The sequence below is a fragment of the Drosophila sulfurigaster genome, chromosome 3 (assembly GCF_023558435.1).
Source record: "Drosophila sulfurigaster albostrigata strain 15112-1811.04 chromosome 3, ASM2355843v2, whole genome shotgun sequence".
In the NCBI taxonomy this organism is placed as follows: Eukaryota; Metazoa; Arthropoda; class Insecta; order Diptera; family Drosophilidae; genus Drosophila; species Drosophila sulfurigaster.
Genome location: NC_084883.1, coordinates 2101695 through 2116426, shown reverse-complemented (window position 1 = coordinate 2116426; position 14732 = coordinate 2101695). Strand labels below are relative to the sequence as shown.

General features: G+C 36.0%; 1 protein-coding gene across 1 annotated transcript; it reads left to right on the top strand.

Moving 5' to 3' along the window:
• The first annotated feature begins 1846 nt into the window (after positions 1–1846).
• LOC133840861 (uncharacterized) lies at positions 1847–13210 on the top strand. Its single transcript, XM_062272988.1, is given in 16 exon segments — positions 1847–1998; positions 2304–2835; positions 2897–3019; positions 4809–4910; positions 4996–5175; positions 5284–5493; positions 6879–7087; positions 7147–7303; positions 7305–7562; positions 7705–7731; positions 7980–8210; positions 8313–8703; positions 10938–11037; positions 11109–11216; positions 11278–11433; positions 12782–13210. Coding segments are annotated over 15 exon segments (2784 nt in total). The 5' UTR covers positions 1847–1998; positions 2304–2352; the 3' UTR covers positions 12831–13210.
• Positions 13211–14732: the final 1522 nt, after the last annotated feature.

The following is a 14732-nucleotide window of genomic DNA, read 5'->3' as shown; positions in this document are numbered from 1 at the left end:
CAGAAGGGGAATGAAGTCAAAGTCAACGGTGCAGTAAAAATGCCAGAAGAAGAGACATATAACATATACAAAGTACGGAAAGAGTTTTCATCAGTTGGGGATACTCGAAAAGATCGCAGTATTACAGCGATATCATATTTCCCCAGTAAAAGATATTTGCAAATAAGATTACGTAGATTAAAGATTCCTGAATATGCCCCATGTCTTTAGGCCATAACTTAGAAAACACATTCTATTTCTTAAACTTCTTTATTAGAACTCAACAAGAACTTTGTTTAGTGTAGGAGATTTGATTTTATTTGTATTAGTCAAAATATATTTGTAAAATAAATATATTATTTTTAGAATCAAAATAAATTAAATTTCGCTAAGAAATCAGCATAAAGCAATTTAGGCTCGAATAGCTTCCCATTTATATATAATACTCTTCCGGTTTTTTGTCTCAAAGTAAAAATATTCAAACTGATATCATTTCATTGTTATTGATATCGCTTTGGAGGCTGTCATAGAGCGAAACCAATCGTAAATGACCAATACTCATAGTTAATAACAATCGGAAATTGTAGAGTCTGGCCTTGCTCAAACCAAATGAAACCGCTGCCAAAATTTAATGAAATTCAATTTTCAAAAACAAATATCAACTGCAACAAGTGCCAACTAGTTGCTATTAACCCAAATGCAACCACAGCCAAATGCTTTACTCTTAACAAAGTGTATAGCAAATGGCGACCTGTATATCGAATATTTAAAGCGTATTGATTCCGATTTAACATTCGATCTGTAGTTCTTACATTGTTTCGGCCTGACAAGTCTTACGTCATTTCTTTTTGTACGTGTCTGGCTATTGAAATTTATTTATTTATTTACAATGGGATATCTCTTTTTGAATACTCTTTCTAAGAAAGATATAGATATATAGATATATAGATATAGATATAGATATAGATATAGATATAGATATAGATATAGATATAGATATAGATATAGATATAGATATAGATATAGATATAGATATAGATATAGATATAGATATAGATATAGATATAGATATAGATATAGATATAGATATAGATATAGATATAGATATAGATATAGATATAGATATAGATATAGATATAGATATAGATATAGATATAGATATAGATATAGATATAGATATAGATATAGATATAGATATAGATATAGATATAGATATAGATATAGATATAGATATAGATATAGATATAGATATAGATATAGATATAGATATAGATATAGATATAGATATAGATATAGATATAGATATAGATATAGATATAGATATAGATATAGATATAGATATAGATATAGATATAGATATAGATATAGATATAGATATAGATATAGTTTTGGATTTGAAAAGAAGCGTATTCAATTGTCCCCTATTTGTTGATTTTTTCCTTGTTTTGTTTTTTGGCAACTTCTGTCTTTTATTTTCGAATACGTCGCGACCCCAAAAAACTATGACGTCAATACTTAGTTCGTCCGCCTTCTGCTCCAGTCCAAAACTTTTCCCTCATCGTCTCTTTCGCTCATTTGTTTGACTCTCTCTCGAATATGGAAGCCATTAAGACACGCATTGTGTGTGGCAAGCTCTGTGCGTCGGCGCATTAATGTTTTGAATTTCGCTTCTTTAGTTTTGTTCCCTTTTCAACAAGCACAGCCACAGCCACAGCCACAGATACAGATACAATATTATCTGAGAACATTTCTCACATGAGATACAAAGTTTGAATTGTATGAGATACACACGTTATGGGCCTGCGAATTGTGTTCAGTTTCATTTCGGTTTGGTTTTTCAACGCTACGATTTTCCTTTGAGTTTTTGTGTTCTTCTGTTTTATTTATTTTTTGTGTTGCCCTATTGAAAAATATTTTAATAAATATTTTAAATTAATTAAAAAGTTTAACTATTTATTTATTCAATTACAAAACGATCTTTAAATTCATTGTTGTGTATTTTGTGAACAATTTTCTTAAGTGAGTGCAAAGAATTTTCATATTTTCGATTCGAAATGAATTTTTTCAAGTGCTATTAATAGACCTGGGGCTTTTCATGGCTACCGAACGATCTCAGGCATCTCCGAGATCCCAGAGCCAGTGGCAGATTGCTGTTGTTGTTAAATATATAATGTGTATTGTATATATGAATACATACAAAATACGCTTACTACATCGGTCTAAGCAAATGTTTCTATTCCCATTCTCATAACCATTCCCATTCCCATTCCCATTTCGATTGAGTTATCGTTATCGATTAATTTGCGATCTCCATCTTGTTACAGGTTTGACGATGCCTCTGATGTCTGGAACAATGTCATTGGCAATTGAATAATGGATCTTGCAGATCAAATCGATGACTATATCTGTTCGTTCGAGGGACTTGGTGACTTAACAATGGACTCCCTAGCCATGTTCATATTCTTGTGGGCCGTTTTGGCCCTCTTCTCCGTTTGGCTGTGCAAGCTCCTCTACCACAAGTATCTCAACAAGGGTGCCAATGCACCAGTCAGCGCCAGCAACAGTCGCCAGAGCAGCGTGGCACCAACAACCGCTGGCGGTGCCAAGACCGAGAAGCGACTCTCCGAGCCTCGCGAACTGATGGCCACCAAGAGCAAAATCGACGATCTATCCAAACCTCTAACGGGCGGTGCTTCAGGGGGTCGTGGACGGTCTAGTGCCTCGCCCATGGGCGGTGGAAGCGGAGGATCTGTGGGTGGACCACGTCGTCGCATGGTCCGCCAGAGTTCCACGGGACCTGAGAATCGCAAGAAGCGCTATGTGCCACCGCCCTCGAATGTGGTGGGACCCGAAACGGCAAGTTAAAGTTGTTCAATTTCTTGAAATATCGTGTTAATTATTCTTTTTGGGTTCACAGAGCTCCGTCACGTGGACAAGTCAAGTGTTCCGTTGGCTGTACAGCGATCTGGTTATTGTCAACGAGCTGCTCATGTCCTGGGTGATTGCTATCAATGATACACTGCGCAAATCCGTCGAGGAGGTGAGTGCATACATGACATCAGCCTTAAAGCTGTTTTGACATCATCAAGAGCAGAAAATAGCCGAGAACATCAGAACATCAGAACAGAACAACAGAATTCCCACTCCCATTGATTGTCACCTAGTTGTGATGTCATTTGCCACTTTGTCTCGTCCATTGAACTCTGTTCTCTCCATCTGTCCATCCGCCTGTCTGTCTGGCCTCGGCTTTCAACTTGAATTCAGCGTCTACTCAGTGTATGTTTTTTTTACTTGTGTATCCGCTCAACCGTAACCGGCATAGAAACGCGTTTTGAGCGCAACTTTTCAACTTTTTATCGCCTTTTACGCGCTGAGCTAAACTGCTCTGAGTCCGCTCCCCGAACGTAGGCCAAGGTCAGCGCATTTTGTTTATGACTAAAAAGCTGTGTGTAGTATGTTATGTATGTATGTGATTGCCAGCTTGCTTTTTGGTTAGTCATTATCGCAGGTTCTCGTCATTCCGGATCGCGTACATAACTCATGAACTACTTCTTCACGTTTGTCGCTTACGTAATGCTCTCCAGCCATGCCACAAAAACAGCTCCGAATGGCGGCTAAAAACGGGTTCTGATGCTCTCCTTCCTCGCCGGCATTAGCACAGCGAACTCTTAGCCAAGAGAAGACGGAAGCTATTAGAATATGTGTTGAATACAAGAGTTAACTCAGAGCTGCTTAGCATGACCAACTATTTTGTGAATCAAATTTATGGTAGAGTTCTGAGCTGAGCTTGTTCTCTTTAGAGGAATTTATTACTGGTTGTTGTTTTATTTGTTTAATAAATATTTCATACACAGAGAAAAACAAGTCAGAAAGATACACGCTACTTATTCCCACTAAAAGTAAAACAGAATAGTATTATCATTGAAATATACCAAATTAATATTCCCAAAACTTCTCAAATATACCAAAACCTATATTTCGTATATTTACAACATTTAAAATATACCGTAGGACAGAGGAAAAAACGGTTTGAAATCAACAAAATTATCTTAAATAATAACGAAAATATTACAATTAAACCATCAAAATAAATTCTTAATTCAAGACCATATTATTTTGGGTATTCTAGAACAAGAAATATTCTCTATTTAAAAATGGAAGAAATACCAAATAAAATGCAAAATAATTTAAGAATTATAATTTTATTTTATATTTTTAATTAGTTTAGCTAATCAACGTTTTAATAGGTACACCTTTTTTTAAATATTATTATCAAAGTAACCGTTTTATATCTCAACCTAATAAGTTAACATCGATAACACTAGGATTAATTACCTAATGATTACAACATCTAACCTAATCCTAAGATGTTTTAGAATAATTATTTCTCCCTGTGTAGTAAATGAATAAACAGAAAATAATAATGGCTTCTTTCGAAACATTTTTAGAGTGCTTTTAAGTAGTAAACTTTGTCTCATTCAACTTTAGTCTTAAATTCAAAATAACACAAAGAAAATGTAGTTTTATTTTTGAATAACTGTTTACTGAAAAATTAATTACTATCGAACAATAAAATTGAGTGAGAAATCTGTTGCTCTCGACTATTCTAAAATTAACATAAATGGATATTCGCATGAGTCAAGTAATAATATATGTTAAATTTCGATTGAAATAAATAGTAAAAATAGTTTGTGGCCCATATTTCTAATAAAATATTATAGAATAATCTTTATTTCGATAGTAGAAATAATAACGATTTATTGCACTGCAAATGAGTTAGTACTTTCGATAGTTTCACATATCTAAACTCATCCAATTTGCATTTGCAGCATGGTGTGGCAGTTGAAGTGGTCCGAGTGCTGCCCGACAGTCCAGCGCCGGGGCTGAACAACATTTTCTGCAACTGCGAGGAACAGAATCCAGCTGAAATGGTAAAGCGAATTGAACGCGAGATTGAACTTTAACCTAAAAGTGAACAGCGATGAATGAGGTAATACTTTTACGTTTGACTTGCAGCTCATCACCTTTGACTGTGACGCGATGCCAGTGCTGCAGGTGAAGACCTTCAGACAAAAGTCGGGCAAGGTGGAGACATCGCACTATAAGGTCACCGTGTCGCGATTCCGAGCACGCATGTCCATACCCATGAACTACAACACCCTCAAGGGTGAGATGCGTGTTGATGGCTATCCGGACGTAAGTAGCAAAAATTAAAAAACAACTAGCAAAAACAGTAGATAGCACTGATTTGATCTAGTTCTGGGAGCGACTAACTGAAATGATTCATTAACTTTTTACACACAGGTGCGCATTGCCATGAACTCGGTGGGCGCCATCAAGGCCATGGATCAGGATGAGCAACAGCTGCAGACAGTTATCAGCGACATATTGACGACGGCACTGCGTGACACCGTCTACCCAGTGGATTTCTCCATCTACTCCACCTGTCCGCGTGCCGAAGTGGAGCCATTGGAGCTACCTGTAATCTATCCCGTCCATTATGATTCGCTGGCGGTGAGCGAGCAGAGCAGTGAGAAGCAGTTTCTGCTGTCCCCGAGTTTCCCCTTTCTGTGTGGTTCTCCTTTCTGTCTCTCTGTAGTTCACACTCTCTCTTTCCTAATATGTGTGTATGATGTCTCTTTAGTTGGTTTTAGTCGACATATGCGACACATTTGTCACCCTACACACAACTCAATTGATATAAATCGCTCTTCTTAGACTGTTCTCCACACAGACAAGCAACAAAACACTTCTCATTGTTCTGACGCCACACCAACAACTGCAGTTCTCTTAATCAGTCTCGAACATGATTACTCAAACGTACATTTCAATATATGTAACATATATATATCGTGATTCCTGTGCATATGTTTCTATATGTTTTGATGTTCACGGTTGTGCCAACTTGTCGTTTGTTTCTTTTAGTTTGTTTTATGAAATTCGCCTTTTATGTATTCACTCCACAGGGCTGCAAAATTAAAGCTTTGCTTTATAAAGTGTTTACTAATTTTTTATAAAATCTTGAAGAATTATTAGTAATGAATCACACTTTCCCTTACATATTTTTATTAATTAGCAAATCGTGATGAAACTTTAAAAATATTTGAATAGCTTCGACTTGCTAATGTCTATTTATTTTAATGACGTAATTGTGAAAAATTATTGATTGTAAATATTCTCAGTGTGACTTTGGTAAACTTTTGCATTACTGTCATACTGTACATACAGCGCAATAACAATTTATACTATGAAGACACTTTGTTCAAGGTTGATCAAATAGCGAAACTTCACAGTGCACTTAAGTATTCGAATTTTGTATTTTTGCCATTTTTATCGTGCAATGAATACGAGTATAGAAGATTTTTAAGTTTGATTTTTAAGACTCTCAAAAATAGTAAAGTAAAAAGTAAGAGCAGTGAAAAGAGTCTATTAAGCTTATAACTGCATTTAGACTATAGTTCTTTAAGCGTATTAAGTGAAATATTATATATCCAAATTTATTATTTTCAAAAATGAGAATGGGTCTTTTGCAGTCTTGTAGATCACATCTCACAATGTCTCCGCATGTTTCCGTTTCCGTTTCAATCTCTTTCTCCTTCTTTTTGTCTCCCATTAAAGTTGCTCGCTCACCTTGCAACGCCTAAGTAAAAGTTTTCTCTCTTTTTTCAGGGCAATCAATACTTTCAATCTTATTACAATTTGTAAACCCTCCCTTCCACAAAACTCTTTAACCCTCTCCCACCCCTTTCCCCCGTCAGATATAATTAAAGGCGAATTTCATAAGTTGCAAACAAACACTGCGCTACTTTAAGTGTGTTCTCTGAATCTTCTGCTGAATTCTGTTAATTCCATTCTTGTCACTTGTCACTCGCTCATTGCATGCTCGGCCCGAAACACAGCACAATATGGAGCATCTGGGATCGGGCATCTTGCGGGACTCACAGCACATGGTCTCCGGTCGTCGCCTGCTGGTGAAGATTGTCAAGGGCGAGGGGCTGCGCGATGCCCACGATCCCTATGTGGTCATCGAGATGGATGAGCCGGCCCAAAAGAACCAAACGGGCACACAGCATGGCAGCAAACCCTACTGGGATGAGCACTTCCTCTTGTGAGTAGATCTCTTACGAATAAAAAGATTCCCTCTTAATTGCTCAACTTACATTGCAGTGAACTCTCCCCGCAATCTGCCGAGATACTCTTTGAAGTCTACGACCGTCCAGTGATTGCTTCGGATCCGCCAAAGTTCCTGGGTCTCGGCCTCGTTGGCATCGATGAGCTGGCCGTTGGTCCAGCCTCGACGCAGTTGCTCCAGCTGCAGCCGCGTCCCCTACGAGACCCAGCCCGTGGCTGGCGCCATCACCGTGGACTTTGTGTTCATCGAGGGCGCTGAGATCCCCGCGGGCGCTCGTCCCAACCGCCTAAAGGAGGCACTGCGTCTCAGCACGCCCGCCATCAACGAGCACATCCGCAATGGCGCTGATCTTGCCGATGCTGCTGTGCGTGCCCTCCAAGATGGCGCTCTCTCCGGCACCAGCGGTGGGCAGCCGAGCAAGAGCACGTTGATTATCCACAGCGTGCAGCGAGTAAGTTCAGCATCGTCTATGCATATTTCTCTCGGCTCTCTCTTCCCCCTCGTCTTTACAATTATTGATTTAATTTGCCCTTCTTTCGTTTCGTTTCTTTGCATTTCATTTCGATTCCGATTCCGATTTCGATCCCGCCCAGAACTCGAGCAATCCCAACGCATACAAGGTAACGATTCCAGCATTGTCCATGGCCCGTTTCTTTCAGTTTGTTTTCAGTTCTGCATTTACAAGTACTATATTCTTAACTAATCCCAATCGTAATCTGCCCAACTCATGCTCATGGTGCATTCAAAGTACATGAAAGTTGCGTCGAGCTCTAATCACAAACTTGTTTCTCGTTCTGTTTATTGATCGTTCATTGCCTAACCCTGCGCTTCTCTAACCACCAACCAAATGTCCACACTTCGGCCACAGGTCGAGCTGAATAAGGATGGTCGCATCGAGGTGACCGAAACACCGACAGCTCTTGACCAGGCCGTTGCCGAGGCCTTTGAGCGTGCCGCCAAGGCCAGCGAAGTGTCCGCTTCGGCCTCGAATGTTGAGGCCATCGATCAGGCCGGCGATCAGGTTGACAGTGGCCTGGTCAACGAGTCCGCCAATGCCAACGAAACAGGTAACCCCATCAACGAGGAGAGCACCGCCGAGGTGAGTATGCAGTTCTTTCTATAACGCATGGCATGCAGTTTCAACTTCAAATTTCTATTCGCAATTGCGTTCACATTAATTCGTCATACGATAATCTTACAGTTTGGCCTGCCTAATGCCGCCTCGTCACCCAATGGCAGTGGCTATCACAATAACTACAGCCTCAATGGCAGCAGCAATCTCACCGGCCAACCCAATGGCAGCGGCTCCGGCTACAACTCGAATAGTCTGTCCCGGAATGGTGCGTCCCTCTCCTATGCTGCCGGACAGCAGCAGCAGCAGCAGCAGTTGCCAGGAGCCGATCTGGATGATCGCGGTCGGAGCAAAAAACGTAATTTCTTTGGCACCCTCAAGAAGCGGCTAAGTCGCTCCAAAACACGAACCCTTTCGGCCGATCAGCCCAATAACAACCATAAATCAGTCACAAATTCCGCCAATACAACTACAACAACAGCCACTGGAATAACAAGAACAACCACCGGACCCCTCAATGGTGAATCTTCCCGTTCATTATCTGTCGATCGTGCTACTCTGTCTAAAAGCAATTCACTTGGTAATTACCCAAACAATCACATTCACATTCACTTTCACACTGCACCACACTCCACACAACATTTACCCACATTTTGTGTTCATTTGTGCATCTTGTGAAACCACATTTCGCAGCACAATTCAAATTGATATGAAATACTGTTTGTCTGGTGGCAAGTTTCACTGTACATTGTGAACGCTAAAGCTCAATTGACGATCCCAACTGAATAGTATTTGATTAACCCCACAGCTAGACTTTATAAATATATTGTAATATAGTTCTTATAAGAGCACGAAACAAGATAATAGTATTATACGAGAATTTAATATTATCGAAATGTAAAATGTGCTTTTATCACATTTTCTCACATGTGTAGACAAAATAATATTTACTTGAAAATTGCTGATTAACATATTAAAAGAGAATTCCGAGGCTTGTAATACATGGGCATATAAGCAAATAACAAATGAAAATTATTTTTATAAAATCTATCTTAACCTCATGCTTTTAATAGAGTCAAAAACTCTCTATAACATTTTTAAATATATTGATGGGAAAGCAGAAATTTATTTCAGTTCATAAAATTCAACGTTTCTGAATATTTTCAGTAACAACAAGAAATCTAGAAAAAAACACTTTAAACAATCAAAGGAAAAACTACAATTTATTAATTATTTACAATTTTTTATACACGAAGTTTTTTTTATTGCATGGCAACAGATTACCAACAATTTTAAAATTATTTATTTTGATTTTATTGATTTTAAAGCGCTGTACAGAAAGATTTTAAAGAAATAAATTTATATTTTAAAATTACTAATTTTGTATAATCTTATAGTAACTGCAACTAATTGTTCGACCCTTCACTTTAGTTGAATGTAGAATGTGTGAAACAGGCACAATAAGAATTTTCGACCCCACAAAGAATATATTCCGAAACTAAATCGTTGTATTTCGCCTTTTTTGTTTGTCAACCAGACCTTAAAAGCAATTTGATATTAGCAACTTTAATTGATATACCATATTTATATATTTTGTTGGCGCATTTGATGTACATTAGTTAAGATAATGAATTAGGTCCAGTCTCTTTGTTCGCGAATAAAGCGGAAAATATAATATTGCAAAAACTCTTGTAATTTTTCAATTTGATTCCTTATTATTATTGCTATTAGATTTCACCAAGCAATAAAGAAAAAAACAGACAAATAATATTATTTTAACTTATAAATCACAGGTTAAAATAATATTTTAAAGTTCCTTATACCAACAAAAAGTGAAGGGTCTATTGCAGTCAAAAGTGGATGGTAGCTTTCATAGTTTTTATTATTAGAGTTGCTGCATGTTAGGTGTAATTTTTATTGATGTAAAAATCGATTCTTAAATATTTTATTTATTTGATTGTACATATATACATAGTTATTTGTTTATTAAGAGAAAAATACTGATTAAGCATAGATCTGTGTGTAGTTATTTTTTTGGTAATAATTTCCATGAATTATGCAACTGCATAATTACATGAAATGAACAAAACGGACTCATTCATATGCCATAATAATTCCCGTTGTACCCACATTGATATGCACTCACAAGTTAGTTTACATACGATTTACGTGTTTTCATATTGTCAAATGATGTCTTCATCTTTCTGCCATTTGTTCCATGTATTGTGTATTTATCTTTATGCAGTTCTTTGTTCTATTTTTCTCCCAATTTTCTCCATACAATGATCGCTAACCTACAACAACACACACAAATCTAATCTGTATGTACCTCTATGTTATACATGTTTATTGTAAACCAATTTTCTATACGTATACTTAATATTTGTAATACTTTTAATACAACTGCACATATCTGAATAATACACACAATACACAACACACAAATTTTCCTAAATGATTTGCATATTTAATTTGAAATGATTTTGAACAAATCTTATTATGATTTTTCTGGTATTTTTCTTTTTTTCTTTCATTTATTTTCATATGTGCTATTAATAAATTGTGGGTGGTTTTTTTGTGGGTCTCCACGCTTTTTGGCTATGGATTTAACACAATTTTAAATATATTATAAAATATATAAATACACTGCAACAACAACAACAACAACCACAACTGCAACTGCAACTGCAACAGGACCCCGCATGGGCATTGGTTCGTCCATGACCGACCACTCACGTCGCTCTTCAATTTCAGAATCTTCGGCCATCTCAGGTTTCTCCTCGGCCAGCAACAAAACCTATGTGCACGAGGCATCCACCCTGGTACTGGAGACCGTTGAGAATGGTGTCAAGCGGTAATTACACTTAATTTAATTCAAAAGTATTAAATGATTCCACTGACCTGCCTCTATTATTGTCCACTCAGTCATTTCGTTGTGCCGCTGGCCATTGCACAAAGACCTCGCTGGCGACGCAAGGGCACCAAGTTGCACATCTACAACGATCACACCTTCATAGCCAAGCATTTGAGCGGGTAAGTTGTTGCACTTCCTCCATCCTCGATAGTTCAACACAACAGTATTCTGCACTTACAGTAGCGGGCTACAGTGTTCCATCTGCATGAAGTCCATACCTAGGCGACCGGGCAAGCAGGGCTATGAGTGCCGCGACTGTCAACTGATCTGCCACAAGCAGTGTCACGTGAGGGCGCCACAGGCGTGTCCCAATCCGACAGTACTCTCCATGGAACTGTAAGTATGCAGAGAGAGTGTGAGTGTGGATCGTATGTGGGACGGCACTGTTAACAGTGACATCCAATTGCATTGTATCGTCTTATTACTCAAACTTCTTTAATTACTTTCATTGATTCATCATTTTATCTTTGATTTGGTGGTCGGCTCTAATATTTACCTAACTAATTTACAACTTTATTTTATTTTTTCTCTTTTCACACACAAAACAAATACACACACACCCAATTTAATCTATACAAAATTCCCCCGAACTCCTACGCAATGCTAGAACCTCATTTCCGGTACTCTCAGAGCGAGATTTGAACATAGTTAACTGAAGCAATATATACTTTTACTTATAAATCCAATATAATACTATTCTATCTATCTATTATAAAGTCCGCTAAATGCAGTTTAATATTTATTACAAGCAAGTTTCATTTCAATCGACAAAACTTTCTTTTTGTTCTGCTTCTCAACTTGGAATTGGCGTCAGAATTACAAAAAGTATTTTGCATTTGGTATTTATTTGCGGCTACATCTGCTTAGTAGTATATACTAACTGTTACTCAATTTAATAACACACACACACACACACAAATTTACACAACAATATTACGCATACACACACAATTCTTGCTTAATTGAATTTTTATCATCATTTCAACAGATTTCTAACATTAATTGTTATTTTTCTATTTCACAACAAACTATAAACGAAAAACAAATACAAATAAAATACTCACAAAACTGATAAAATACCATCTCTCACAAAAAATACTGAATTCATTGCAAAAGGATGACTAATGAGCAGTGATAAAACGCGCACAAAATCAACAACAACAAAAAATACTCGTACTGCAAATAATATAAGTTTATGTATACTCAATGAGGTCAAAGCTAACTACAACATCGGATTAATCCAGCATTTTGTAATTTTGACTCCAAATGCAAACAGTTTTATTTTCGCGATATACACACGTATTCAATTAGGCAGTTAATCAGGCAGTCAGTAATCAAGCTTCCCGTCCGGTTGCCCCCCAGAAGTTGTGGGGGCTTAAGAGTATTGTTTTTAACTTAGGAAAATGGGTAAGACATAAGATTCCATCGTCTGCATGGAGTTGCACTTTAAATGTCAGTTTTATCTTGTCATCTCGTTGTCAGCAAAATTAACACGCAACTTGTTCAAATGTTTTCGCATGTCAGCTATGTTACAAGAGAAATTTACTATACAAATTAATTTTTGTTTTCAAAATTTAATTGGAATCATTTGCTTTTTATGCCGCCTTTAATATGTTTTAGTTTTCTTATTGTGCATAACCATATTTAAAACATATTCTTACATTTTGAATTTATCTCTTCACAGAACGAAACTAAACTCGACTGCGGCGGATCGTAGCATTAGGAAATTGTAAAAAAATCTACAATACAATATGGAAAAATCGAATCGAAATAATAATTTTAAATAGCTTGCATTCTTAACACTAAGAAAAAACCTCAACAATAATGATGAAAATGAAATGAAACTCCCGAACACAGGCAAACAAAAATACTTGCATGCATATATGGTATATCCATTTATGCTAATGAATCTACTTAATAATATTTATAATTATGTTATTTAATTTATACACAAGTGCAATACTATGCTTTAAAACCATCTAAGGTTTTATTGTAATGCGTCTACAAAACCGAAACTAATGGAATTTTGAATTTATTTTTTTTTACCGTAAAATATAATAATTGTACAAATCCGAATCATTTTTGAATAAAAAATTACTGGTAAACTGAAAAATATTTTTAAATTTTTCACAAAAGTGGCTTTTTATGGGTAACACCTTTTTGTAGGCATCTTGACTAGGTGGCAGCGCTAACCCAAAATTTATCGATATATTTCCACATCAATTATCGAATAACGTATAGCACTTGCCAATAGTATTGGAGGAGCTAATAATTATATTTATTTCCCCCTTATTTAAAACATAGATAATAGAAACTTGTTAGTTTTACTACTTTAATAGATATTTATTGCGAAAATGAATTTGATGCTGCTGCTTATTGGCATTTGCTCAATTGTTAACATGTTATTAACAGCACCACTTGAGTACAAACAAACCTGGTGGTTGATCCCTGTTAACTTTACATTGCAGCAAAATGTTAGGTACTGTCGCTGTATTTGTAATTTTTTTGTGTTCTCGCCAGTGTTGCCAGATTCTCTGGAGTAAAAGTTGCTAGATTTAAGAAAAAAAGTTGCTAAAAATTGCTAAAAATTATAAAAAAAATTGCCAAAAAAAATTGCTAAATCTTTTAAATGTTCTTTTTCAAATAGTATGTACATTTTTAAATAATTTGAGAATAAAATATTGAAATTAAAAATTAAAAAATTTAAATAAACAGGATTTCATATCTTCTTTTGTTAACATTACAAAATACTTCGAATTTCGTCCCAATTCTTCTGCTTCCTTACTATCCATGTACTTTACGTTTCCTGAAATTTTAACTAAGTACTCGTAGGGAAGTACATAATTATGGCAACATTTGTTATGTCTATGTAGTCCAATACATATATAAATATTTTTTTTTTTAATTATTTTTATTTAATTATTATTTTTTTTTTTCATATAATTAGCTTCTTTATTAAGTATCGGACCAGTACAGCAGGAAGAAAATAGTACTATAACAACACAGCTAAAAATGTATTTTTTTGAACCAAACCTCATATTAGTTTAAGGAGATTATGTGAAGTTTACGATTGGGTTATCGTTTTGGCGAAACCTTGACGCTTCAATCGCCTCAACGGTCTATCTGGTAGGAGTCTCCTAGCGAGACTAGCAACCTGTCGCTATATCGGCTCGTATTTTCAATTGTTTAAACTCAAACTAACCTTACATGCAATATCGCATTTAATGTTATAATCATTATATATTATAATATAATATTATATATTATTATAATATAATGCTCATACAGTTACGTAATTTATGTTTTGCTATATTCATTTGTGAGAATATACGCTCAACTTCAGCGTTCGACCAAGGTAGGGAAAAGATTTTGAGCGCAAAATTTGCTAAATCACTAAAAGGGTTTTGGTTCAAGTAGCTCTTATAATCGAACCGTTGAGTTAAATACAAGTTCCGATTTCATTGTGAACTATTAATCGCAATTTTTGCAGTGAATGGCAAAAAGAGAATACAAAATAAAAGGGCTTTAAGTAAAGTATAAATGAAAAATTGCTAAAATTGCTAAAATAGCTAACAAAAAATAAAAAGTTGCTAGATTTGTAGCTAATAGCATTTTCAAAAAAAAAGTTGCAAATA